Below are 27,493 nucleotides of genomic sequence, written 5' to 3'. Positions count from 1 at the left end.
GGCCATTCACCTCTTGAAGCATGGTATTCCCAGGAGATCTGTGCCATCACTGAGATTTCCCTTGGTTACAGCCAGGCTGCTGGGTTTGTTTGGTTTGGTTTTTTTGCAGTGGAGAGGAAACCCACTGAAGCCTGCAGGGCTCTTTGCCACTGGCCAGACTGCCAACCTGTGGGTGAGGAACCGGCTTCGAAGGTCTTTTAAAACAGCACTTAGATGCAGTTTGAAATGTTGTGAGGTCCCGCTGCTTGTGCTCTGTGGTACCTTTCACACCTGGGAAATCTCTGATGCCTTCTCCCATCTTTCCATTCCCAGCGAGCTTCCTGAGCACAGTTTGTTTTCTTCTCACTCAGCCCCCAAGAGAGGCTGTTTCTCCTTCACTGCAATTATTTGTGAGGCTCCGCAGAGGTTTCTGGCACAGCCAAGTGGCTTTCCTCTCTGCAACAACCCAGCAGGTGATCTCACATCCCCCTCGAGCAATGAGCCCACCTGGGCCAGCCCCTCTGACCTGCTGAGTGGTACCGCTTTGACCTGTGCTTGGCTCCTGCATGCTGCATGTTGGGATACCAGCCTTTCCCCTGCCTCCCAAGCCAGCTCTCCCTCCTCTCCTAACCCCTTCCTGGTTCCTTGCTTGAAGCACTGTGGCTCGCCCAAGTCTATTCCCAGCTTACAGTGATGTAAGCATAGAGAGACACAAGCCCTAATGCAGCCTGGCAGCTCAGCGCGTTGGCTCTCCAGAGAGCAGCACCAAGCTGCATGAGTAATATCCAGCAGCACCGTGCAGCTTGCTGCGAGTGGGACAGCCACCTGCAGCAGTGCTAGGGAAGGTCTGCAATGGAGGGGAACGTTGGAGAGGCGGAACAGATGGGAGGGTGCAGCCGGGTTGGGGGCAGGCAGCTCACAAGCCTGCCTCTGGCAGCAGGTCTGGCTTTCACAGCTACAGGAGCCCCAGGTGACAAGATTTCTCACCTCAGGCGATGTCTCACCATGCAATTATGCCTGGTTTTGATTATCTGTCCTCCAAGGCCATCTGCCACCCCCTCCCAACATCTGCCACCTCCCTTGGGAGGGCTCTGGAGCCCGCAGCAACGCGCACACCAATGAACATGCAGCAAGACATTCCCAACCATCTGCACAGAGGTGAACAGAGCCCTGCTGCTGCACTCACGGGTCCAACAGCAGTCCCATGAGAAGGATCCAGCTCAGAGGGAAATGTGGTTAGCATGTCTGGGCTCTTTGTTCACCCAGCCTGCAAGCTAGCTTGCTGTTCAGGGCAGCTTGAGACATCCCTGGTGTTGAAAGTCACACAGCGGGGCCTGGCACCGCTTCTGAGCTGGGAGCCTGTTTGGATGGCTGCTGGTGTCATATGCGGACACTGACCTCTAGTGGGTACGGATCCCTTCTCTTTATTTCATAGAATAGGTTTAGGTTGAACATTAGGAAAAAAACTCTTCTCCAGAAGAGCAGTGAGGCAGCGGCACGGGCTGCACAGGGAGGTGGTGCAGTCACCATCCCTGGAGGGGCTGAAGAGCTGCGTGGATGTGGCACTGAAGGGAATGGTCAGTGGGCATGAGGGGGTGGGCTGGCAGTTGGACAAGATGATCTTAGAGGTCTGCGAGTCTATGAAAAAGGGGGGCACCTCCTGGCATGGCTCAATGCCTCTCACAGAAGATGTGTAAGAGTTTGGCCTATGACATGCAGACCCCAAGCTGATCACTTCCCCTGTGATTTCTGTGCTGCACTTTGGGCTGGCTGTGACAGCCCAGTAACACCCAAGATTGAAGAGAGGCCCAGATGGACTCTGCCCTATGAGGGGCCCTGCAAGTTATCAGCTGTGTGCAGCAGGGTCAGAAACGACATCTGGGATGCAGCCACCAGCAGGGTGTGAACAGGGGTGCCATGAGTGTGTGACCCAGATCCACAGGCAGAGCTGGGAGGTGTGGGAGAAACTCAGCAGTTGTCATCTTACCTCCAAGCAGAGACAGAGACACGACTGGAGAAACCAAAACAGAACCTGAGCTTGGGAGGACAGCTGGAGGTTATCAGTACCAGCATCCTCTCCCTGCTACCATGCTGCTCCTGCCCTCACACCTCAAACCCTCTCTTCCCATCTGCTTGGAGGCACTTTAGGGGCAGCATGCATGCAGCACAGCTGCAGATGCAAGCCTGGCTGGGCAGTGCTCAGAGAGTGATGCAAACCTGCAGCAGCTGCAGCTGGAGGGGAAATCCTCAGCACACTGCGTGTGGCTCTGAGCCCACGTGCCCAGTGCCACCCAGGTAAACTCCCTGCAGATGTGGGAACAAGCAGGTCCTTCCCCTCCTGTTGGGTGCAGCAGGAAGGTGTGCACCTTGCAGGTGAGAGAGGAGCAAGTGAAAATAAAAGCAATGAAAGCAGCAAGTGAAACCTGATTTCCAAGTGTCACCAGTGTTCAGAGCTATCTAGATTGCCTTCTGTGGAAAGCCCACTGCCTGGGGTGCTGGGAGGTAACCAGATAGAGCCCACAGATCCCTGTGGGACACAGCTGAATGGCTTTGATTTGGGACCTTTACAGGCTATCTGATCCAACTTGGTCAGGATGAATAGGGACATGCACAGCTAGGTCAAGTGCACAGAGCCCCATCCAGCCTGACCTTGAGTGTCTTCAGGGACCGGGCATTCACCACCTCTCTGGGTAACTTGTTCCATTGCCTCACCACCCTTACTGTAGAAAATAATCTCTTTATACCCGGTCTTAATCCCCCCTCTTTTAGATTGCATCCATTTCCCCTTGTCCCATCACGACACGGCTGCCACTCAAAGAGCCGACCCAGGGCGGGAGGGGGAAGCAACATGCACACTCCGCCCGGCCTGGGGACACGCTGCGGCCCCGGGCTGCCGGCTCCAGCACAGGGGCGTCAGCCCCGCAGACTCCGGAGCAGCCCCCGGCTGAGGAAGGGCCCCGCGGAGGCGGGCGCGGGGCCGCTGCCCGCAGCGGGGGGAATCCCGGGCGGGCGGGGCCGGGCGCGGCTGAGTCAGTGCGGGCGGGAGGAGGAGGAGGAGCCGGGGAGCAGCGTCGGAGTCGGCGGTCGCTCGCTGGCTTTCCGGCCATGAGCCCCCCGGCGCGGCTGGGGCCGGAACCGGGACGGGCTGGCGGCGGGTTCTGAGAGCGGCGGGATGGCGCGGCCGGCGGGCGGCGAGTGCTGGGAAGGCGAGGACGGGCAGTGCGATTCCGGCATCGAGTCCCTGCGCTCGCTGCCGGGCGGGCGGGACAACCCGGCTCCCGCCGACACCCCGACCCTCACCGAGCCGCCGACCCCCGCCGGGGAAACTCCGACCGCCGCAGGAGAGAGCCCGGCCCCCTGCGAGCCGCCGACCCCCTCCGAGGAGCGCCTGGACTCCAGCTACAGCTCCGGCGCCCTCCCCGAGGCGCTGCCGTCCGCCGAACCGCCGCCCGACGACCCGAACCGGCGGCAGCTGGAGGCCCTCACCTACGTCTCCGAGGACGGTGACACGTAAGTGAGCGCGGCTCCTGCCGGCCCCTGCGCTGCGGGACGGGTCTGCTCTCGGGGAGCGACCTGGGAGCCGCGGGGATGCTCGGCGCCGCTGGGACTGGGAGGCCCAGCTCCTGGCAGGACAGGGGACTTTCCACTCCCGCAAAGCTCTCCCAGGGTCAGAGGCATCGCTCCAGGGCAACGCAGTTTGGCCGCTAGTAGCTGCGTTCAGCTCATCACGTCCCCCTGCCTGCGTTCCCTCTGAGGGAGGGTGGGGGGGTTCATCGCAAACACACACGGTGTGAGTGCAGGGTGCTCACAGCTTCGCCTCAAGCCTAGGCTGGTGCTTAATGTTAAGTAATGGGACAGGAGGAAGAGAAACCAAAGGGCACCGATACGAGCAAGGCAGTGACTTAATAGTAGCTGAGCAGGAGCTGCGGGGAGGCAGAGCTGCCGGCTCCCAGGACTGCGGGAGGTGGAAGCCAGCCACGGTGTTTACTTCCTGCTAAGAAGGGAGCCTGCACGGCTGCTAATTAGCTCATTAACGTGGGATCTTTGCTGAAGATTTGTGGCAGGTCTGGCAGCAAGCAGGACTGGCTGCACGCAGCTCCCATGCCCCTGGCCATAGTGTTAACAGCCAGTGATGCCGGCGGGGAGCATCGGCCTGGGGAAACAGCGCTACAGGAAGGCAGTCAGTGGGTGCAGCTGCGTGGAGCTGCATGTGCCGTTCAAGTCTGTCTTGTAGGGCAGCTGAGCCCGCTGCTTGTCTGACTTGCTTGGCCAGCGCCTAACGCAAGCAGCTCATTAACTTGGGAAGCATCAATTGGTGGTGCCTTGGCATCTCCTGCCTGGAGTTACTCTCCCTGAGCTCTCTCAGTGGCTGCAGCCACTCTCCTGTTTTCTCTCAGCTACCATGCAGTTCAGAACAGGAAATCTGCACAGAGCGAGGGGGGAGCCTGCTGTGCACTGGGGCTGGGGGTGTTCGTGCAGGGCCTTCTGAGCCTGCTCCCGGTGCTGGGAAGGAAGTGTATTCTTGAGGTCACCGTGGCTGGGTTGTGGACTTCTGCCTTTTCTATTCCTGTCTCTCCTCCTGACCCAGTGGCGGAGGTGGGCAGCATTTATATTTAGCAGTGCTGAGCATCCAGCGCTCTGCTCAATGCAAATGGGGACTGCCCGTGCTGGTAGGTCCTTGCAGAGTGCTGCTGGGGCGTAGGGCTGAGGCCCCCCAAGGGCAGAGGGGCTGCTGGTGTAGGAAGGAAGTTGCCTCATGGGGAGGCGTGGGGTGCTGGCCTCTGAGATGCGTGGGTGCCTCGACACGAGCCTTCCAAGAATCATTTGAAAAGCCTCAGCCCCCCCCGGCCTCCTCTGCGGTCCTTCCCCTGCTGGCCTGGGGAAGTCAGGGCTGTAGCAATGGGGCATGTGGCTTCCAGAGCTGCCACAGCAGGCGTGGGCAGTGCTCTGTACTTAGTGTAGCATCCCACTTGTTCCATGTCAGGCATAGAGATGTGCTGCTCCTGCACTCCCAGGCTGTCTCCTCCAAGCGTCCGTCTCTTCCTTTCAACCCAGCTCCTGTTCTGCTAGATGGGATTCCGATGGGACCTCTCTGCGTGGAAGCTGAGAGAGGGGCTTTCCAGTCACAGGGATGGAGAGCTCCATACAGGCAGCTCCGGGGTTGTGCCCTGGCTTTCAAACAAGTGCAGCCTTTGTCAGAAGCTGCCAAGGAAACCCCCTCCATCTCAGCCTTGCCATGCAGATGTGTAAGCCCTATGTCCTGGGAAAGGAGTGGGCGTAGGACCAGCTTCTGTGAGGTGGGATGGGGCGGTATGGAAAATCTCCTCACTCACTTGGATTTATGAAAGCCCCTGCCAGCCTGGAGAGATAGAGCTGGAGTCGCTCAGGAAAGGAGAGATGCAGAGGAAGCCCAACTTCCTCCTTCTACTGGTGATGAGTGCTGCCCCATCTGCTGATAAGAAATCATGTGCCACTGAGCTGTGGGCTGAGGTGTGTTTGTGAGGGCTGAACAGTCGTTCATGGGTAAATGTGGGTCCCCACTGGTGGTGATGCTCCGGGCTCTGCATGACTGTGGAGCAGGAGGGCCTTCCCACCCAGCTCCTGCCTGCTTGGGCTGCGGTTAGGTGTGAGGCTGTCCTGCAGGGTTAGGAGCTGCTTTTAGGCACTCAGCAATACATGGCCATCTTAACTCCCTCATCTCACATGGCCCTGCTCTAGAGATGGCTGCCTGTATGCTGGGGAGCTCTGCTTCTCAAGATAGTGCCAGTGAAAGCTTTTTCCCTGTTCTCATGGCTTCTGTCTGGGCTCAGGGAAGTGTTTTCAGACCTACTGCATGCTTAGGTTTACCCTAGAGCTGGTGAGAGCTACAAGGAACTTCAGGACGCTGAAAGAGGAAAAAGGGCTGGAAATTTCCACGTGCTGGGCTGCAGAAGCCTGATGCCAGGCAGTACAAGGGCAGGAAGGTCTTTCAGTCCTTGCTTGGCTGCTACTTTGGAGGCAGGAGCTCAGCTGGGTTAATGAAGGAAGCTTTGATTTCTGCCAGTTATGGGTTGTCTGAATAGTTTTGCATCCGTATCAGTGTGGATAACAGAGAAGACAGATGTGACAGTGAAGGATGGTGTCTGAGCCAGGCACTGTTTGGGGTGGCCCTACGCCTCAGGGAATCCCCCCAGTAAGTGGGTGGTGGATCTGAGCCCCAGGGCTGGTGCTTCATCCAGAGAGCAGCCTGTGGCAGTGTGCAGTGTGCCAGACTGTAAGCAATGGCTCTGTACAGGCTCTGGCAAGGTCTAGCCACTGTCCGCAAGCAAGAGGTTGTTTTGAAGAGAGGCTGTCTCTGTGTGCATGGGAACCAGGAGTTGCCTCCTGACGAGCAAAATGGCGTTGCCATGGCCGATGGGCCTTTTGGGGATTGAAATGATTCCCATACTCCTGGCTGTCTTGCTTCTGGCTCACCCCTTCCCTGCAGGGATGCTGGTGCAGAGCAGAGCCCCATTCTGCATGCAGACAGGCTGAGCTCACTCGATGTCAGCACTGGGCAGAACCACCTCTGCATGCTGGGAGGCATGGAGCTGTACAGCAGCAGGCTGCAGTGTGGGACACTGCCACGCCGCCTGACAGAGGTTGGGGCTGGTGTGTGAGGAAGCGGTTAGCAGTGCAGGTTGAAGGGCTGGAGCAGGGCAGCAGCGTAAGTGTGGAATTCCCCTTCTCTTTTCCTCCCTGCTCACACTCCTCTGTGTCGCTGCTAATGCCATTTCCTCCTGGTAACAAGCTTCTCTTGTGCAAGTTATGTGCACGATTTCCTCCTCCTCTGCTCAGACAAAACAAGGAGCCAGAAGCAAAGCATTCCTGTTGAGCTTATCTGGAGGGGGATCAAAATGTGTTGGGGTGAATTCCACTGAATGCCTGGTCCGTTGTTCTGGATATGTTGAGGGTGAGATGTTAATGGAGAGGCTGCTCTGAGGACAAGCTGTTGTGTTCCATGGATGGAAGGATCTGTACAATCAGCCCCTGTTCTAGAGAGATAGCAAAGGTTATTTGGAGGTCTGCTTGTGTCAAAGCTGGGTGTTACCATACCCTGTCCCTGTGTCTTTGCTTGCAGCATCCTCAGGCCACAACACTTTCCCCCTGGCAGCATGCAGGCACCTCTCCTTGCTTGTGCCCAGGGTGGTGGCTTGCTCTGTGCCATCCCAGGTAGGATAGCTTTCAGCTGTGGCCAGAAAAAACCCCAGCAATCCGCACAAAGCCGGCACCTGGGGCCTCCTGGGCAGATTTTCCAGCTTAGCAGGAGATGCTTCTTAGTTGTACTGCTCTCCGTGGACAAAGGTGCTACTCAAGTACTCCCAATGGGCTCATCAAGCCCCAGTGGCTGCTGCTGCTGCACCATTCCCCAGCAGCTCACCGCCTCTGCAGCCATTTCAGGAAGCTGAGGCCTGGCAATGAGGAAAGAGGGGAGCGAATGCAGAAATGAAAACAGGGGAGGAGGCTGTGCCTGGGTGGAGAAGGAAGACAGGGGTGGGAGGAAAAAAGCAACCCTTTGAAGCAGCTTCGAGGGAAAGCCTGAGATCCAACTGGTGGGAAGGGGCTCTGGTTGTGCAACTCCTGCAGCGTGGATATCCAAACATGCTGAGCTACAAAGCACCCAGCCCAGGGCGGGGGAAATGCCGGCAGAGGGCTGGGCTTTCCATGTCCCCCTGTGACTGTAACACCTGTCCCCACGCTACAGAGCATGGGGCATTCCAGGGTACCCTCTCCATCTCACCCTAGCCGGGCACAGCTCTCTCCCCTGGGAGCCAAGTTTGGCTCTGGAAAGTGAAAGCGGCAGAGGTTTAAAGTTCAACCCAAATTGCTTTGGAAAGTCCCCAGGCTGCACGCGCTTATCTGCGCCATACCTGAGAGCAGCACATCCTGCCATCTCCTCGGCACGTGGGAGCAGGCGTGGAGAGGCAGGGACTGTCCCTGGCAGCAGGCAAAGGCCACCTCAAAGCACAGCCTCGGCCTGCTGCAAATCTTTATTGGGGTGTCTTCCTGCCCACTGCCAGGCCTAAGAGCTGTGGGAAACAGCTGTAGGCAGGGGAGCACCTGCTGCTGCCGTATTTCTGCATCTGGTCCTGCCCTGCTCCAGAGCATCAGCGGTGCGGGGCACCCAGAGACCTCACTGAGGCAAAATGTGGGTGGCTCTGCTTCCAGCGGGGAATTCCCTGCAGCAGCATGACCCAGGGCTTCCCCAAGGACTCAGCTTTTCCGCAGGCAGCAGGGCAAAGGGGAACTTGCTCATTTCACTGCTGAAAATGGGGCTCAGCTGAGGGTGCCTGGGGTGCCGAGTACTGGATTGATCCATGGAAGAGGCAGCTTTGCTGGGCTGCTCAGGCTCTGCAGCCCTCCTGCAGCCCCTCCTGCCTCCCTCTAGCCTTTGAAGGGTGTCCTGCTCCTTTACCCTGTGCCCGCGAGGGGTGCAGCAGGTTGGTGGTGCTGGGCTGGAAATTCCCCTCAGGCCCACTGCTGCTGCTCTCACTTCTGTTCTGACTGCACAGAGACAGTGAGAACCGGTGTAAAACCAGCACAAGCATTGCAGCAGGGGAAGGGCAAGGGATGGGTGGGCTGAGAATGAAATCTACCCTGGGGCTGGGACAGCCTGAGCATCCAGCAGTGGTGAGTACCAGGTCTGTCTGCAGGTACCCAACTCTTCAGAACACTCTGGTGTATCCTTCTGCATGCCAGCCCTGCCACAGCGGCACCAAAGGGGAAGGATGTGGAAGGGGAAGAGGAAATCAGTGGGGACTGGAGGAGAGCCTGGCACAAGGGCTGTGCCTTACAGGTGATCTTGCACTGGTGCCAGGCTCCTGCCCAGTTCTGGCTGCCTGCCTTGGTGCAGGAGAAAGCAGAAGTGTCATCGTGTGGAGCCAGCAGCGGGGGACTGGAATTCCCCTGGCAGCTGCCGGAATTCAAACCTCCTGCTCATCGGCCAGACCTGGCCCTTGGGCTCTGCAAAATGCTTCCCAGGCTTTTCCATCTTCCCCAGCATTCACTGTGTCCCAAGGGAGGAGGGGGGGGGTCATGTCCCATGTGGTCAGCAAAGGGGTCTGTCCTGGGGACCTGAGACTGTGCTTCTGTCCCACCCTGCAGCTGAGCCGCCCTGGAGAGAGGGCAGGGTTGGGAGCTGCGAACTGGTGGGAAGACAGGTGGCTGGGGGAAGTGGGGAGGTTATTTCAATTGCAGCAGTGGAAAATCTCTGCCCCTGAACATGTCACTTGGGACTGATTTTTTTCCCCTTCTTTTCTATCCCTGTTCCCCTGTGCAGGTTGGTTCACCTTGCAATTATTCACTGTGTCCCAGATGTGGCACTCTGCTGCATCGCCCAGCTTCCCAGAGAGCTGCTGGAGATCCAGAATGACCTTTTCCAGGTATGACACAAGTGAGATGGTCAGAGGGAAGGAGGCAGGCAGGTGCCACCCTGCTGGTTGCCTGCTCTATCAGCCTTTTCCCTAGGGAGGCCTACCTGCTTGCTGCAGGGCATGGTAAGGACTTGTGGGCAGTCCCTTTCCAAAGAGGGGGAAGGCAACACCTTGGGAGGGAGGAGAGCAGCTCTCGGCACTGGGGGTGGAAGGGTGCCCACCCCATGCCACCAGACTGCTTGCTGGGAGCTGGCACTGCATGGCACCCCTGCCTCTTACTTTCTGCTTTCCTCCTCCAGACCCCGCTGCACCTGGCGGTCTATCTGGAGCAGCCCAGCGTAGTCCAGGCACTAATCCACAAAGGAGTCAACCCTGGGCTGCAGGACCGCAATGGCAACACCCCACTGCACCTGGCCTGTGAGCAGCAGCGCCTGCGCTGTGCCCAGCAGCTGCTGCAGGGCACGGCTGAACCCCCTGGGCACTCCCAGGACCTGCAGCTCCAAAACTGGCAAGGTGGGACCCAGGGGGCAGCCCAGGAGTTATGCTGTAAATCCAGGAGCTTGGTGGGAGACTGGAACTGACACTGGCTGTCTCTTCTGTCTCTTCTCTGCAGGCCTGGCCTGTCTGCACATCAGCACCTTGAAGGGGAACATCCAGATGATGTCCCTGCTGCTGCAGAGTGGTGCCAACATTGATGTTCAGGTAAGGCTGGAAAGGGCTGCTGTGGGGCTGCACCTCTCCACCCTGCCTGTGGGGTGTGGGTGCTTCAGGGTGGGGCCTCGCATCCACATCCTTGTCACCCACAGGAGGGCACAAGCGGGAAGACCCCGCTGCACATGGCAGTGGAGTGCCACAACCGGAGTGCTGTCCAGTTCCTGCTGCACAATGGGGCCTACGTGGATGCCCAGATGTACAACGGCTGCACCCCACTCCACCTGGCTGTGGGTCGCAAAGACGCTGCCATTGCTGCCATCCTCTCACACTCCGGGGCAGACACCCTACTGAGGAACATGGAAAACGAGACAGCCCAGGACCTGGCTGATGGCAATGATGATGTGAGTGAGGCCAGTGGGGATGCCGAGAGTTTTGTCGGCATGTAGGGAAGGTGGGGGCTGTGGGGTGGTGGCAGGGGCACAACAAGGATGCTTATAGCCCCGCACCCTTGGCTTTTGCAGCTCCTTGCCTTGCTGCCCTTTGATGACCTGAAGATCTCGGGGAAGCCCGTCATATGCTCTGAGTGAGCGGTGGACACGTAGGCCCACAGGCGGCCTCCTCGCCCCATGCTGTCGCCCTGATGCCTGCAATGAGTGTGGAGCCATGTGTTATCCCTGCCCGGAGCAGAGTTCTGTGGGCCTCGGCTGCCTTTCTGGACAGAAGGAGGTGGCACTATGAGCACTACACAGGGGAGGCTGTGCCCGGATTTGTGCCCAGTGGGGTCTGTGCTACAGATCAGCAGGACTGAATTCCCTTCCCTGCCAGGGGCCTGAACTGCAGGGGCTGCAGGCTGTCACTGACTGGGGATGGAGCAGGAGAGGACTCTTCATCATGCTGCACCAGGGCAGAGCATCCTTTGGCACCCCAGCCAGCATCAGAACAAGTGTGGGTGAGCAGCTAGCGTGCACTGTAATAAACATTTGTTCTGGCTGCAGGTGCTCCAGCTCTCGTATCACCCAACCTACTCGGCTCCCACAGTGTCAGGTTGATAAGAAAACCCATAGGGTCTTCCCTGGGTTCTGCAGACTGAAGCGATGGCCAGATGGGTTGTCTTCACATCCTTTAGTTCCTCACCTCCCATCCCTGCCTCTCACCTGTGTGAGCAGCACGTGCTGCGTTGTGCTGGGGCCCACAGCAGTGCTGTGGGAACAGACACCCAGCGTGCTGACCCCACCCCAGCCAGGGAAATTCCCCCCTTGCTGCCATGGAGCAGTTTCTGTTGTGTGGGGCAAATCCCGGATGGCGCAATCACCCAAGATGCTGCAGAGCTGCTCGCAGCTTTCTTTCTCCCTTCTTGCAAAGGCTGATGTGAGGGAACGCTGCCAGGAACACAGCACTTGCTCCTCTGGTCTCCCCAGCAGCTCTTGAGCTGCCATTGAGGGGCTGTATTCTACCTGCTACCTCAGCAGCACCAGCCAAGGCTGGGTGCCCTGTGGCTGGGGTTGCAGCTTCTCATAGTGCTGTGGTGGTGCCAGGCACGAAGGAGGAGGAGCCGGCGGGGAAAGGCAAAAGCAAGTGATCTACGATTTTATTATTATTATTTTTTAATAATAATAAAAAAAAGTGCTTGGGTTTTGTTGTTGTCGGTTTTGGTGTTTGTTTTTTTATGAGTGCCGTAAACCGTTACTGCCCGGCTGCAGCCAGCCCTGCCTTCTGGCGTACCGCTGGGCTGGGCATCTCGGCCGGGTCCTGACGTGGAGCCGGGGCCGTCCCGTCCTTTCCTCCCGCCCTCCGGCGTAGCGAGGCCGGCCCCGGTGCGCCGTGAGCGCAGCCGCGGCTTGGCGTGGCTCCGCACGGCCCCTCCGCGCCGCCAGGGGGCGCTGCAAGGGACACTGCGGGCCGCCGGGCGGGAGTTCCGCCGCCGCCGGGAGCGGGCTGAGGGGAGCCGGCCGGGAGCGGGCCGGGCCGGAGCGGGCCGCAGGTGGGTGCCGGAGCGGGCGGGGCTGCGCGGTACCCGCGAATAGGGCTGCAGGTCAGGGACCGGCCTCGTAGTCCTGGGAGCTTCCTCTGCCCTTCTCGGTTCCCGGCGGCTGTCCCCGGTCCCGGGCCGAAAAGCCGTGCGGTTTTGGGGTGTGAGGCGGCCCCCTGCGGGAGTGCGGAGGGGGCTGCCCGGGGCCGGGCCGGAGGGGAGAAGCCGTGTGAGTGAGTGACGTGGGCTGGTGGGTACGACGGTGCTGGGCCGGCGGTTGGACTGAGTTGATTTGTGGAGTCTTTTCCAAGCCTTTAACGATGGTGAGATTCCACGCGATGAGATCCTGCTCGGAGCGGGGCCTGGCTGTCTATACTCGAGGCTTCCCGTTAGGCGGAGCGGTGCTGCAGATGAGCCGGGCCGCGGGTGGGCAGCGCTTCAGCCCCAAATCCTCGACGCAGCTGAGTCAGGAGCCCGAGCCGTGGGGCCGGGGCCTGGCTCGGCTCTGCAGCCGTGAGCTGGGGAACTGCAGCCGAGCTGCGGTCCCGCTCTGAGGCGCCTTTCATGCCTCGGCCTGCCGCCCGCACGGCCCCCTCCCACCTGTAACACTGGCGGCCCTGTTCCCTCCGAGCCTCGGCGGGGAGAGCGGAGCCTGCAGCCCTGAATCAGCGCTCGGCGTCTGGGAGCTGCTAGCGCGCACATAGAGGGCCATTGTCCCGCTGTATCCTCCTCTGGGAGAGAGGGGCTGCTCCTGCTCTCGTAGCAATGCTGGGGGTGGGGGGAAACAGCCCTTAACAGCGGTGGCAGACTTTTGGTCTCTTGTCAAGTTGAAGGGACACGTGTCTATGAATGTAGCAACCGACCTTGCAGTTTGTGTCAGACTTCTGCAAAAGTGAAGGGCCTTTCTATGCCTTCTCATTGGCAAGAGAGCTGCTGCGATCAGCCTGGATTACCTCATACAAACCTGGAGCATGTGGGCGGCATCAGCTCCCAGTGCTACTGCTGAGCTCTCTTCCTTACATCCTCCAGCACCCATGCGGCCTTCAATGCCTCTCAGCAGGAGAGAGGTCTGAGGGAGGGGAGGATAGGGGCAGAGACGTCAGACTTTTCTTTTAATGAGGAGAGAGCAGAGGAATAGGAAGCAGGCACAAAAACCTGCTCCAAGCTGTTTGCACTTCTACCCAGGATGGAAATTTCTGGGTCCTGTAAGTCACAGAAGCCTTGGCTTATGTTGGGTTGGTGGACACTGAGGCCTGTCTGCAGCAACTGAAGATTAGAAAAGCCCCTGAGGCCTTTCCCAGGGCACAGGAGGACAGTAGGAAGGGAGAGCTTGTTGCTCATGAAATGACAGGGGACTTTTTTGCTGCTACAACCCTAGCTTTGTTAGTACTCTGAGATGCATGCATGCTGAAGACCACAGCTGTATGACACTGAGGGAAGGTACGTGGGGCCTAAATTCCTATGAACCACTTGATTTTGCAGGGGGAGTTAGCATCTTCTCTGGCCGTTCATCTTCCATTACAGGAGCCCAGAGCTTCATCTGTTGCATTTTTATGTACCCTACAGCACCATCACTGACTGGGCCCCTGTGGGGCTTTTTCTGCAGTGGAGACTGAGGCAAGAATGGATCATGGACCAAAGATACCTCCTCCCCTGCTGCAGAAAGCTGCTTTGACCTTGGAGCAGGCTGCTGCAGGACAGGAGGATGCCAGTGGCCTTGGGTGCAGAAGTCTGTGCCAACTTCCTCCTTGCGTATCTGCTGCTTTTGTTCTTGGTATGGCCCACTAGCCTGGGTTTGCTTGTGCAACGGAGGGGATGGTGGGAAGAACTACAGGTGCATTACAGCTGTCATAAAGCTGAACAGATCACCCCTCAGCTCTAATGCTGAAGAACATCAGATGCCTATGCAGATAGCACTGGTAAAAACCCAATCAGCCAGCTGATAAGAAGGTTCCTTCCCAGCCTTGCTCTCTGGCTGTGCCTTGTCAAGTGGATGAGCCCTGGTAATTTCCTCAGAGCTTCAGGAAATGGCCCAGGGCTATGTGCTGTCCCAGCAGGGACATGGGTGAGCCTGACAGCCACATGCCCCCTGGCTCTCTGCTCACCTGGTGTAGTCAGAGGGAAAGCTCTGAAGTGCTTTTTCTGAAAGAAAGGCTTCTCTGGCTGCAGGCTTGTAACATGAGCTGCTAGGTAGAAATCTCTTTCCATTTGATGACATTGATTTTTTTTTTTTCCACTCAGAAGAAAGAAGTCTGCATTTAGCTGTGCTAAAGTTTAACCTGAAAAGGTGAGGTGCAAGGTGCTCTTTGCTTTTGGAACAAAGGCGTTGTCAAAACCAGCCCTCTACAACAGTGTTCAAACATCCTCTTCAATCCTGGAAGCCCAAGCTTTTAAGTCTGTGTGTTCCTAAGCCAGAGCAAACACTGTTAACAGATGCAAATATAAGCTCCAGAGGGCCTTTCCTGCTCTGTGTTCTGTGATAATTGCTGTCATTGCCGGGGTGGGATCTGGGTGCTGCCTGCTGGTCAGGAGCAATCTGGGAGGTGGGTGGTGCAGGTAGTCAGGGGAGCAGGCTGTGTGTTGGTTGCCTCCCATCTGCCTCTTTGTCTCTCTGCAGATTTAGTGTTCCCCTCATGCCGGCTGCTCTCCCCGCCATGGCTACAGGTGAAGAAATGCTCCCTGCCCTGCAGGACTCCTGGGGGGACTTCTGGCTCTTCCGTTTCTTTATTAATGCTGCTGGCTACGCGAGTATTGTAATACCAGGATTCCTCCTCATCCAGTACTTCAAGAGAAGGAATTACCTGGAGACAGGTAAGGGCAAGCAACAGCTTCCCTTCAATATCCTGCCTCCTTTGAGCCCTCTGCACCCCCTTTCTGTCACCCCAGTCAGCACTGACAGGTGGTTCTCTTGCTGTGCTTTGTTGGACCAGCCTTGACCTGGGCATAGACCTCCATCCCTAGGAGTTATCCTGAAACAAATCCCTCCCAGGCTCCCATACCAGCAGATACAGAAGTTTGTTCTGAACAATTCAGAGCCTGCCTGAGTCAGCCCAATCCATGGCTGCATAAGTAATATGAGAATTTGTCTGCTAAAGGCCGCAGTCTCTATCTGGTGATGCATGTAGTGTAATGAACTGACCGTTAGTCACAGAGAAGGTTAGTAAGGAGGGAGCCTACACCTCTCAAGCTGGTGTGGTTTACAGTACCCAGGCTGTGGTTAATTCTGTCTCTTGTGTCTCTTATCCCTTCAGGCCGAGGCATTTGCTTTCCTGTCATCAAATCATGTGTGTTCGGCTCTGAGGTGAAGTCTGTACATCCAGAGGATGGCTCCCTGTCATCCCGGGCAGAGCCTACAGAGTCCTCTACAGCCCGACAGGTCATCAAGCTGCTCTTCTGTGCTGCTGGTCTACAGGTAGGGGCTCTGTGTATGTTTGCATGGCTGTACCACTCAGAATGGAGGGACTGGAAAATGAGTTTGTACTACCAGTTCCTTGAAGATGCGGTGTTGTCCTTGACAGGGCAGGGTTGGAGGCTGGGACAGTCTCTCCACTAGGATAATTCACCAGGGCTGCTGTGTAACTTCTGAGGGACCATTCTGGTGTTGTCTGAATTAGGACCTCTCTCATCTATCCAAGTGAAGTCCCCTGCATCCATGGACAGGGAAAATTTTGAGGCTGAGAAGGATTGTTTGGGCTGCTCTTGTTCCGGCTCCCATCAGAGCTGCAGGTAGTTTGAGCCTTCTTAAAACACAGGCTCTCTTCTAGGTCACTTTTTGGAGCTGATGGGTTTTGCCCTTGATAGATTGGATTTGGATAGCAGGGAAATACTGAATTCAACTATGAAAAGAGAGGATCTTTTAGTTTCCTTTGTCTCAGCTATGGCCTAATCATCATCAGGAAAGGCAGCTTTTTGGTTCTGTGAGGACTAAAATTAATTATTATACAAAACTCACGCATCCTGCAGCCAGCAGAAGATGCCCACACACTGGCCTGCTACCCCAGCACATTCGGACTTACTGCGAGGACACCACCATATCATTTCATCTCTCTGCCTTAGTTACTTGGAAGAGAAAGGTCCGTGTTTCGTTTGACAGAGACTCAGTGCTGTAGCACCAGGGCAGCATAAGTAGTGGAGCTGACAGCCAGAGCAGTGATTATCCCTGGAGAATAATTATGTCTGCTAGAAACTAGAATTGATTTGGGTGAAAGAACTTGGTCTGTAGCGCTGGAAATGAAAACCAGCACAGAGGCCATTGGGAAAGCTGCCAGGACCTGCTGCAGGGAGCTGGCACCAAAACCAGAGCTATACATCAGTAATGTTCTCTGATTCTGTCCATCTGGTTCAACAGGCAGTTTAAAACAAGTGTTTTCTGTATACTGAGGTGTTACTTTGTGGGCTTCTCTGTCCTTGTAGAGGCTGTACTTGAATAGGGCTGATTTTGTTTGGCTCTAGTTGTACCTAAGCGTAACCACAAGGTACGGTGAGCTCCTGCAGGTCGGTTGCAACAGGAGCAGTCCCATCTCCCAGTGTGTCAGGGAAGCACTGCTATGAAGAGGATGAGGCAGTGACTGGGCGGACAAGGATCTCCTGGGATCTGTTCTTCCTGTGGTTGTTTGTAGCTGTGTGGATTGTAATCCCTGTGCTTCTTCCGCTTCGCAGGCTTCCTACCTCACATGGGGTGTTCTCCAGGAGCGTGTGATGACAAGAACATATGGTGCTACTGAAACGGACCCTGGTGAGAAGTTCAAGGACTCCCAGTTCCTGGTGTTTATGAACCGCATCCTGGCCTTCACTGTGGCTGGTCTATACTGTGCCCTGACCAAGCAGCCACGCCACGGAGCTGCTATGTACAAGTACTCCTTTGCCTCCCTCTCCAACATCCTCAGCAGCTGGTGCCAGTACGAGGCACTCAAATACATCAGCTTCCCCACCCAAGTGCTGGCCAAGGCTTCCAAAGTGATCCCTGTAATGATGATGGGTAAACTGGTGTCACACAAGAGCTATGAGTACTGGGAGTACCTGACAGCTGCCCTCATCTCCGTGGGGGTCAGCATGTTCCTGCTCTCCAGTGCTCCCAACAGACACATGTCTACCGTCACCACTTTCTCTGGTGTAGTCCTCCTGGCCGGCTACATTGTCTTCGACAGCTTCACATCCAACTGGCAGGACGCCCTCTTCACCTACAAGATGTCTCCTGTGCAGATGATGTTTGGTGTCAATGTCTTCTCCTGCCTTTTCACGGTGGGCTCACTCTTGGAGCAGGGAGCGTTGCTGGAATCAGTACACTTCATGGCTCGTCACTCGGAGTTCACAGCCCATGCGGTGCTGCTGTCTGTGTGCTCTGCCTGTGGCCAGCTCTTCATCTTCTACACCATCAACCAGTTTGGGGCAGCTGTCTTCACTATCATCATGACACTCCGCCAAGCCTTTGCCATTCTCCTCTCCTGCCTCATCTACGGCCACACTGTCACTGTTGTGGGTGGGCTGGGTGTAGCTGTTGTCTTCATGGCACTCTTCCTTCGTGTCTATGCCCGCAGCCGCATGAAGAAGCGCAGCAAGAAACTACCACCAGGGGAGAGCCCTGTACAAAAGGTCTAAGGAGCTGAGGCCAGGGCCTCTGAGCTGTGCCTGCTGTCCTGCCTCTGCTGGGAGGCGCTTGCTTGATCTGTCAGAACTCACTGAGAAGCCAGGTGGGGTATGGTTAAGCTGGACAAGTGACTTACTTTTCCACCTGCTTTTCCTGGGGAAGGGGCTGCAACGAGCCCAGGGAATGCTCTGGGCTGCCACAGCTCCAAACCTTTCTATTTGCCTTAATAGGTCAGAGACTTCCAGCCAAGGCACAGGCCTAGGGACTTGCAGCTGCAGGGGTAAACCAGTGTGAGGCTGCTGGTGCTCCTGCCCCACCTGTGTCATGGTTTCTCTCTAAGGTCATTGATTGAACAAGGGAGCTCTTTTCCATGGCACCATCTTGCCTCTATATCTGTCGCTACTACAGAGCTCAGCAGGAGGAGAGGGCAGGTAAAACACTAGTTCTGTCTTTGAAATGCCTCTGTATGAGGCAGAGTCCTGAGCTGAGCCTGTGGGAAGTAGGACAGAAACTCCCAGCCTCAGGCTTCCTTCCCAGGAGGTGCTCCAGGTAGGACAGGCACAGCTCAGAGAGGACCTGTCCTACTGCAGGCCTGGGATCTGCTCTGGGAGGGCATGCTGGAATCCCAGTTTGGTTTGTCAGTCCCTCACCCCAGCTCCAAGTCAATTTTCTTTGCTCCTCCTAGCCCAGGCTGATTTTTATGCAGAGACAGAGGCTTGCTGAGTTATTTTAGGTTGCTTTTCAGTTACATTCGCTGCTGTTACAGGCCAAAGGCTGCAGTGCCCAGAATCCCCCGGCATCACTTCATGGTGCCATGGTTTCTGGACTCTGTAGCTGCCATTCAGAGAAGCACAAATACCCACTTACTTTATTTTGTTTCCTGCCAACTGGAGGTATTTCTTGGGGCCTTACCACAGCCCCACGGTGCCTGGAGGTCTGTGGGAGGGGACAGAGCCCTCTGTCATGCCTCATCCCCTCTCCACCAGGCAGCAGGGGATGGAGGAGCAGGTGCCTGCCCATAAGGCAACAGGGGATGGGGGCAGTGGACGCTGCTCCCACTGCTCTTCTCCAGAGCCTGGGTTGAACCCATTAACCCTTTTCTCCCCATCACAACCTGACTGACAAAGTCAGCAGTTTTGGTACTTTTGAGAAGCAACATTTTTCTTCTTTTTATTTTATTAAATTAAAAATATGCTGCATATAGTACTCAAGAGGTAAATAGGGTTTTTTGTATGGTTGTTTTTCTTTCCCTTATATCTCCCTCCCCCTGTATCCCACCTCTCCTTCCCCAAGCTGTTCCCTAATCTCCCAGTCTCCCTAGAAAGCTTTGTCATGCTATCTGTTCTTTTCAAATACGGGTACATCTGCCTGCACCCAGGGGAGGATCTACAGCTTCAAAGCCCCATGGCCCCATGCCTGATCTCTGCACAAACACCTGGAGAACATAGCCATGCTTGGACCTCTGCTTGTGCTCGAGTGCATCAGGACCTGCAAGTCTGTACCAACTTGGGGACCATGCAGGAAACCCAGCAGCCAGGTGGGTGTAGCTGCAAACAGGGTAGGTGGATGGAGATGATGCCATTGGTGGCCAGAGCCCCCACTGCTGTGGCCAAGGCCTTGGAGGAGCCCAGCCATCATGGAGTGCATTTTGCACCAACACCAGCTCCACAAATCCTGTATAGGCCCCTGGTGCACAATTGAGGTGCTGAGAAAAGCTTTCACTCTATGCTTGTGCTCTCTGGGCCTAGCAAGGTTTGGAGTCAACTGTAGAACCTTCAGGTGAGGGTTACAGGAGAGGCTGATGGGGCACATAACAATTACCTCCTCTTCATTCTATTTCAGTGTCTTTCTCCCTTGCAACAGCCTTCCGATTCATTCTGCTTCTGCTTCCTTTTCCTGTTACAATTCCACCTCAACTTCCACCCTTGTAGCAGCTGCCTTCTGTCCTTCCACTTCATTCCACTTCCACCTCTGCTTCTGTTTCAACTTCTGGTTACACTTCTGCTTTGAGTTCCTCCTCGTTCTGTTCCTTTCCGCTTCTGCTTCCACTTAATACCACTTCAACTGCATTCTGCTTCCTCTGACACCTCTATTTCATTCCCCTTCTGCTTCCTTCCCTTTCAGCCTCCTCTTCTGCTTCATTCCCTTTCCAGTTACACTTTAGTTTACTGTTTTGCTTTGTTCTGCTTCCGATTCCTTCTTAAACTTCTGGTTTCTCTTCAACTTCTGATTCTTTCTGTCCTCATAGCAGCCATCTTCCACTCTCACAGCATTCTGCCCTTCCCTTTCTGATTCCTTCCACTGTCACTTCCATTTCTTTCCACTTCACTTTGCTTGTGCTTCCACTTCATCTTCCATTAACACTCCCCCATCTCCTTGTCTCCTTCCGCTTCTGTTTCCACTATTGCAGTGCCTCGATGTGCAGGCATGACTCCAGCTCCCACCAAAGCTGTGCTCTACACCCTGCTTCCCTTTTCAAGATAGATGCTGGCTGCAACATCCATTCTGTTTTGTGCCTGTGGCTGCTGGCATGCCATCAGTATGACTTGATGTCCCTTTCCCCTGCCCAACCTGAGGCCAGTGTGGCAGGGGGTGACAAGCACTACAGCTAAAGTTTGATGCAAAGAGCAGATGGCTCAGATGATGTCCCAAGCCTCTCAGTCATCCAAGAAACAGGTTAAAACAAGGTGCTGCTAAGCCCAAAGGGCTGCAGAAGCTTTAAAACAGCAGGCTGGATGGCAGAGGAAAGGTGAAGTCTAGAGCAGAACCTGCAAAAGCAGTATGACATAAGAGCTAAACAGAGGCAGCTGAAGTCCCCAGCAGTTTCTCTCCCCTCACCTTCATCACAGCTCTTAGCTTCAAGTGAACAAGCAGCTGGCTCCTGCCACTGCTCCTGCCCAGAGATGCTCTGCACACTCACATCCTGTTAGCTTACTCAGCTGTCAAGCACAGCTTGACAAGGTTTCTTGGCCAGCTGCAAGTCATGCAGCACTGTGGGCAGAGAGCTGGGGATCACCTTTCCTGCCCAGCAGGTCCTTTCTCACCTACCCTCTCTGTGCTGCTAAAGCAGGGAAGTGGCAAAGGTGAGGAGCTAAAGCACAGCTCAAATCCAGTCAGCATAGACCCTGCCTTCACATGGCAGTTCAGAAAGTACACAACAGTTTGAGCCTGTGGTGGTGGTTTTTCAACTGCAGAGGCCTAGAGTGTTGAAGGCAGGCCATCTCTCTCTCTCTCCTCCCGCTCCTGGAGGGAGTTCTGGCTGCACCACAGCCTTCCCAGCACGTGCAGCTATGACATATCCAGAAGAGAAAGGGAGCCAAGCCCACAGCATGATGGCAAGCCAGAAGACAGTTTCTTCAAGGCAGGCTCCTAACTTCTCCTCTGAGCCAGCAATCCCCTTTACAGCTTGTCCCCTGAAGGAGGGATAGGCAGTGGTGCACCTAGAACAAGAACCTGACATTCTGTCTCCTGCAAGTGATACTCCAGGTTCATATAACCCCCGCTTATACATGGCAGGAGATAACAAGTTCCAGCTGCTCACCAGTGCAAGGAAGTGTGTCTGCAGGCAAAACAGGCCTGTCAGCCCTCTCAGCACAGCACCAGCTGGGCTCTGCATAACTCTACCTCTGGAATTGAGCATCCTCACCTTCCTCTTTCTGGACACCACCAGCCTCAAGCATGAAACACAACAGAACCATTGATGTAAACCTTGTTCTTTTGACACTTTAATTTCAGTAGAACAAAACATCAGGAAAAATAATGAAAAATAACCAAGCCAAACAAAATACAATCCCTACACTGGGGGACTGGAGAGAAAAGGACTCACTTCACCTCAGCTGAGCACAGGGGATCCCATGGAGTGTGAGAAAGAGGAAGATTGACCCCTCCACACCTCCATTCCCCGACAGATGATGTTACACAAGTAGACATACACACAGTAGACATGCCTAAGGCTGCATGACTTGCTCATTACTGACAAACAGGGAATCCTGTCTCCGTTCCCCACTACAAAAAAGGAGAAAAACAAACAGAAGACACCACCAAGGAGCCAGCAGCAGCTGGTGGGACCAGAAACCCCTTTTCTAAACACATGAGACTGGACAGAGGCCTGGCAGGAAATGGAAGAGACTTCCTTCCTTAGTCCACCTCTTCCATACGGGATGTGTCTTCATCTCCCTCCAGGGGTGGGATTTCATCAGAAGGAGCTGCGTTGGACTCTTCTGCAATCACCTCATCTTCATCAATACCTAGGAGAGAAAATGGAAAGAAATGAAGCCTCCAAGAGACACCTGACTCCCACAGTCCCACAATAAAGGCTGGCTGCAGTCAGAACCCCAAGCAAGAGCACCCAGGAATCATGCCAAGCCACAGCACTTCCTGATTGACATCTCTGCCTAAAAAGGCTGAGACAAGCCTGAACGTAAGCCAGCTCTGTGAATAGATGGGCCCTCTTTCTCATGGTAGACTTCTGACAATTACAAGAACATCAGTGATGTCACCTGGGCAGCCTGGTGGTGGCCATGAGGCCAGGACAACCTTGCTTAAGATTTCCACTTGCCCCCCGCCTCCTTACACACCCAGCTACTTCTGTGTATCACAGCAGCACTGATCACTTACTGGCCTTCCTCTCATGTCCCAACTATACATTGTTTGCTGCACAGACTACAGGAAGCTAGGTTGCCTACTTCTGCCAAGGCATGTTGCCCCTTCCTACTAACTTCTGTAAGAAATCCCAGCTCAGACACCTTGGGCACTTATATGGTGTTGAGCCAGGAGCAAAGGTGAAAAGGGGCCATGGATCTGCACCTCTGCAGAGACTTGGACAGGCGATTTCACAGCAGGTTAAGGGAATCTCATTTATAAGGAAAGCTAGCCTCACCCAGGACCATCTCCAGTAGCTGCATGGACACGTACCAAGCCCCAGTTTGATCATCCTGTAGATGCGGTTGGAGTGGGTCTGAGGATCTTCCAGGGAGAAGCCAGAGGACAGCAGAGCAGTCTCAAAGAGTAGGACCACCAGGTCTTTGACAGCTTTGTCATTCTTGTCAGCATCAGCCTTCTGACGGAGCGTTTCCACAATTGGGTGGTCAGGGTTGATTTCCAGGTGCTTCTTGGCCATCATGTAGCCCATGGTAGAGTTGTCACGCAGTGCCTGAGCCTTCATGATGCGCTCCATGTTTGCTGTCCAACCATACGTGCTGGTGACAATGCAGCAGGGAGATGAGACCAACCGGTTTGAGACAGTTACCTGACAAGGTAGCCAAGAGTTAGAAGAGCAAGGCTCCCAGTATACCTAAGAACAGACCCAGCCCCAACACACAACACCCCAACATGTAATCATCCCAGGTTCACCTGGGGACAGCCCAAAGCAAACAGGGATCCTTCAAAACAGCTCCAAAATTGCTTGACAGAACAGTTTGGAAAGCTCAGGCAGCACCTTCGGTACCCACTACGTTTCCCACACTTACCGTCTCCCATCAATGCACGTATTTGGGTCAGTGCCCCTCGCCTGCAGCCTGGCTGCTTAGAGCAAGATGGTGCAGTGCATGCTGGGACCTTCAGTCTCCTTTAGCGGCTCCTCTGCAGGAGATGAGGGAGATCAGAGGCATGCATTGAGCTGGGACCCCTGTCTGCATCACGGAGGGGCCCAGCCCTGCTCCCACCAGCCCAGGACACAGCCCTGGGCTGAGCTCCTCAACCATCTCACCTTCTCCACTTTCTTGTCCAGGATTTCCTTCATGAGTTTGCAAAGAGTCTCAAACTTGGCTTTGCTCTCCTCCATCTTCTTTTTCTCCTCCTCATCCTCAGGTAGCTCCAGTCCCTCCTTCGTAACCGACACTAGAGTTTTCCCATCAAACTCCTTGAGCTGCTGCACGCAGTATTCATCAATAGGCTCCGTCATGTACACCACCTCAAAGCCACGCTTCCGCACACGCTCCACAAAGGCCGAGTTGGCAACCTGTTCCTTGCTCTCCCCTGCATTTATGGGTTCAGAAGCAAAATGTCACAAAGATTTAGAAGCTGCTTACAGCGAGGTAAAAAACACCAGTCTCTCAGAGCCCCTGATGTAAAGCTGGCTGCAGCTATGGCTCTGGGCCTGGTATCCTTCCCCCAGCACCTAGAAATGGTCTGTCTTTCAATAGGGAGAGAGCCTGCTGAAGGCAGCAAGGCTTGCTTGGAAGACTTTAAAGCTGGTAGACAGATCATATGCCTCACCAGCAGAGAGAGATCTGGCTCACCTGTGATGTAGTAGATACTCTTCTGTGACTCCTTCATACGGGACACATACTCTGAAAGTGAAGTCATCTCATCACCCGACTGAGATGTGTGGTAGCGCAGCAGCTCTGAAAGGCGCTTTCGGTTTGTTGAGTCCTCATGGATGCCCAGCTGGGGGGCAGAAAACATGCATGTGGTCTCCAGGATGGAACTCACGTACACTTAGCTATCCCCAGGACACAACTAGCTCCTAACCGCAAGAGTCCAACTGCCTAAAGAGGCTCTCTAAGGCACTTTTGGAACCCACCTCTACCCCAACACCCTCACAGAGAATATGCGGTGCTGGAACAAGCCCGTTCCTAAGGCAGTTGGGTCACAAGTGCAGTATGTCCAAGCCCTCACCTTCAGATTCTTGGAAAAGGCCTCATAAAATTTCTTGTAGTTCTCTTTGTCCTCTGCCAACTCAGTGAAGAGCTCCAAGCACTTTTTGACAATGTTTTTGCGGATCACCTTGAGGATTTTGCTCTGCTGCAACATCTCACGAGATATGTTCAGAGGTAAATCTTCTGAGTCTACAACACCTCGGATGAAGTCTAAATAAAGGGAATAGAAATGACATTAAGATCTCTGGACTTTGTTACAGTAGTAAGGTTAAGACACAGACTGCTATCAGCCCACTGCAATTGGCAATTGCCAGCCACTTGGCACTGGGAGCAACACACAGGCTGGGGGGAGGGTCCCAGCTCAATCTGGGAGGCTGAGGCAGGGGGGCTCTTACTCAGGTACTCAGGAATGAGCTCATCACAGCTGTCCATAATGAAGACACGCCTCACGTAAAGCTTAATATTGTTCTTCTTCTTCTTGTTCTCAAAGAGGTCAAAAGGAGCACGGCGTGGGATGAAGAGCAGAGCCCTGAACTCCAGCTGCCCTTCCACGGAGAAGTGCTGTGGGGCAAGGAATGAGAAAAGACCTGCCATTGTCTGTCCCTTCTAAGCCTTCCTGCATGCACCTTACACTGGGCAGGCTGAACTGATGCTCCTCAGCACTAGGTCTGGCAGAGGGGCACAGCAGGGTCTCCTGCAATACAACCAACATTTTCCCCTCTTCAGCCCCACTGCTAACCCCCAGCATGTCCATCTTCTCTAGCATCCAGTAGGCCAGGCCAGACAAGTCACAGTTCTCTGAGGCCCAATATTCTCCCATTCAAACTTCTAGGCTGCCACTGCCCACCCCTCCACCTGCACAGAGGTCAGCAGCACCAAGTGGCCCAGGAGCCTTCAAATCTGTACCAAAATGGTGGCTTTGGGTAAAAGCTAGAAAGGGGCCCTCTGTCTCTCCCAGGAATCCAGGGTGGCCCAGAACCCACCTTGACCGCCAGGTGATCCTCCCAGTCATTGGTGAGGCTTTTGTAGAACTCGCCATACTCCTCCTGGGTGATGTCATCAGGGTTGCGGGTCCAAATAGGTTTGGTCTTGTTCAGCTCCTCCTGGTCAATGTATTTCTCCTTAATTTTCTTGGTCTTTTTCTTCTTGCCTTTGTCTCCCTCCTCCTCTTCATCAGAGCCCACATCCTCAATTTTTGGCTTCTCCTCATCCTTAGACTCTTCCTCTTCTTTCTCAGCTTTCTCCTCCTCTGCCTCATCATCACTGATCTCTTTCTCACGCTCCTTCTCCACCTGTGGAAAAAAGGACAAGAATCAGGGTCATAAACCCTGTTTTATAACCACTACCAGAACATCTTTATTCTCTGGACAAGCAAAAAGGGGCATCCTCTTGGGTGTAGTTCACTATCCAATACATACAATGCCTAAAAACAGGGCTTTTCCCCAAATCAACCCTAAAAGTCTTTGCAGCGTTCACATAACCAAGCGCTGTGTCTGAGCAGACAGCGGGCACAAAGCCCTCCTCCCTCCATGGCTAATTCAGATGGCATTCAGCTGCACAGATCAAAGACTGAACACATGTCTAAGTATTAACTACATTTACTTCTAATCTCATATTTCCTCTGGCTGCAGAAGACAGTAGCTGTTCTCATATCCTCCCCTCAATACTTCTCCCCCCCTCCCTCCAGCTTTCCCAAGGGTCCCCACAGTACTTCTCTCACGTACATAAAGGGTGATGGGGTATCCAATGAACTGGGAGTGCTTCTTCACCACCTCCTTGACACGCCTCTCCTCCAAATACTCTGTCTGGTCCTCCTTCAAATACAGGATCACTTTGGTGCCCCGTCCAATGGGCTCACCTGTAGTGTGAGATGACAAAGGTGTGAGAGAAGGGCAATGCACAAGTGGGACCAGCTCTGGGAATATTAACTGTTACTTGATACCATAACATCAAGGAGGATTAAAAGGACTGCCCATCCAACAGAGATACACCTGCTTTTGTGCCATACGTACCATGGTCAGTCCGGACAGTGAAGGAGCCTCCAGCCGATGACTCCCAAGCATACTGCTCGTCATCGTTGTGCTTGGTAATGACAACTACCTTCTCGGCCACCAGGTAGGCAGAGTAGAAACCCACACCAAACTGCCCGATCATGGAGATGTCTGCACCTGCCTGTGAGGGTAGAAGGAAAGTAAGGACATATGAAGTGTTTGCAATGGCTTCAACCAGCAAACAGCTGGGTCAGCACACACATAAAGGCACTGACAAGCAGCCAGCCCTGCCCTCAGCACCTCCCTGCTGTGGAACCGTGTTCAAGTGGCCCAGCAGCTCCCACAGCAAAGAAGGCAGCATGGCTGGAGATCCCAAAGCAGCCAAAACCAACTCACCTGCAAAGCCTCCATGAAGGCTTTGGTGCCCGATTTGGCAATGGTGCCCAGGTTATTGATGAGGTCAGCCTTAGTCATCCCGATCCCGGTGTCCAGCAAGGTGAGCGTGCGGTCCCGCGGGTTGGGGACGATGTCGATCTTGAGGTCCTTCCCGCTGTCCAGCTTGGAGGGCTCGGTCAGGCTCTCATAGCGGATCTTGTCCAACGCCTTCAGGACACAACGGGTGCCGCTCGCTGCCGCCCCCTACCCGACGGCCGCCGCCAAGCACCACGTGCCTCACCCCGCCGCCCCAAGGGCACCCTGAGGGCCGCCCCAGCCCCCCTCGCCCCCCAGCAGAGGAAGACCCTCCCGCGGCCGGGGCTCACGTCGGAGGCGTTGGAGATGAGCTCCCGCAGGAAGATCTCCTTGTTGGAATAGAACGTGTTGATGATGAGCGACATGAGCTGCGCGATCTCCGCCTGGAAGGCGAACGTCTCCACCTCCTCCTCTCCATGCTGCACTTCCTCGGGCATCTGCAAGGCAACCCCACGCCGTCTGTACCGGGGAGACAGCGGTAACGGCCCACGCGACCAGCCCCGACCCCACGCCCGCCATACCTCGGCGCCTGCAGTCGGGCGGTGCAAGAAAGAACCCCCAACCCCCTGCGGGCTCCTTTATATAGTCACGGTACGCCCCGCCCCGACCGGCGGCTCCTTCCGCCTTAAAGCGGCCCTGCCGAACGCCGCAGCCCGCAGCCGTGAAGTCGGGCGGTTCTGCAGGCCGCGCGGTGGGCCCATCTCCGCCCCCCTTTAACGGGGGCGGCCCGCGGAGGAGCACAGCGTAGGCGGGATGCGAGCGCTGTCGCCGTTCCAGAGAGTTCCACGCGACCCCCGGCGGTGGCGGCTCTGCCGTGGGCTGGCGGGCCGCCGTGAGGCCGTGCAGTTCTC

General features: G+C 55.3%; 3 protein-coding genes across 4 annotated transcripts; 2 read left to right on the top strand and 1 right to left on the bottom strand.

The window, feature by feature from the left end:
* Positions 1-3,029: 3,029 nt before the first annotated feature.
* Positions 3,030-11,660, top strand: NFKBIE (NFKB inhibitor epsilon). The gene is made up of 6 exons (XM_072333274.1): positions 3,030-3,489; positions 9,278-9,380; positions 9,671-9,884; positions 9,985-10,073; positions 10,178-10,426; positions 10,547-11,660. The coding sequence occupies exons 1-6, from the start codon at positions 3,152-3,154 to the stop codon at positions 10,610-10,612; spliced, it is 1,059 nt and encodes a 352-aa protein (XP_072189375.1). The 5' UTR covers positions 3,030-3,151; the 3' UTR covers positions 10,613-11,660.
* A 246-nt stretch (positions 11,661-11,906) lies between these two features.
* SLC35B2 (solute carrier family 35 member B2) lies at positions 11,907-18,780 on the top strand. Its single transcript, XM_072333273.1, has 4 exons — positions 11,907-12,006; positions 14,612-14,805; positions 15,246-15,406; positions 16,654-18,780. Exons 2-4 carry the CDS (start codon positions 14,628-14,630, stop codon positions 17,590-17,592), a joined length of 1,278 nt encoding a protein of 425 aa, XP_072189374.1. The 5' UTR covers positions 11,907-12,006; positions 14,612-14,627; the 3' UTR covers positions 17,593-18,780.
* Positions 18,781-21,284: 2,504 nt separating this feature from the next.
* HSP90AB1 (heat shock protein 90 alpha family class B member 1) lies at positions 21,285-27,355 on the bottom strand. 2 transcript variants are annotated; one of them, XR_011903164.1, is made up of 13 exons: positions 27,164-27,309; positions 26,933-27,079; positions 26,568-26,774; positions 26,193-26,352; positions 25,905-26,038; positions 25,164-25,472; positions 24,576-24,741; positions 24,200-24,390; positions 23,821-23,968; positions 23,289-23,557; positions 23,050-23,161; positions 22,496-22,829; positions 21,285-21,828 (listed from the first exon to the last, which is right to left on the bottom strand). XR_011903164.1 is itself a non-coding variant. In XM_072333126.1 (12 exons), the coding sequence occupies exons 2-12, from the start codon at positions 27,077-27,079 to the stop codon at positions 21,719-21,721; spliced, it is 2,175 nt and encodes a 724-aa protein (XP_072189227.1). In that variant the 5' UTR covers positions 27,164-27,355; the 3' UTR covers positions 21,285-21,718. The 2 variants fall into 2 exon arrangements, 1 of the variants encoding a protein (XP_072189227.1); XM_072333126.1 differs by lacking the exon at positions 23,050-23,161 and having other exon boundaries at positions 27,164-27,355.
* Between the last annotated feature and the right edge of the window lie 138 nt (positions 27,356-27,493).

This window comes from Excalfactoria chinensis, chromosome 3, assembly GCF_039878825.1.
Source record: "Excalfactoria chinensis isolate bCotChi1 chromosome 3, bCotChi1.hap2, whole genome shotgun sequence".
In the NCBI taxonomy this organism is placed as follows: Eukaryota; Metazoa; Chordata; class Aves; order Galliformes; family Phasianidae; genus Excalfactoria; species Excalfactoria chinensis.
This window is presented reverse-complemented; position numbering and strand designations above follow the sequence as displayed.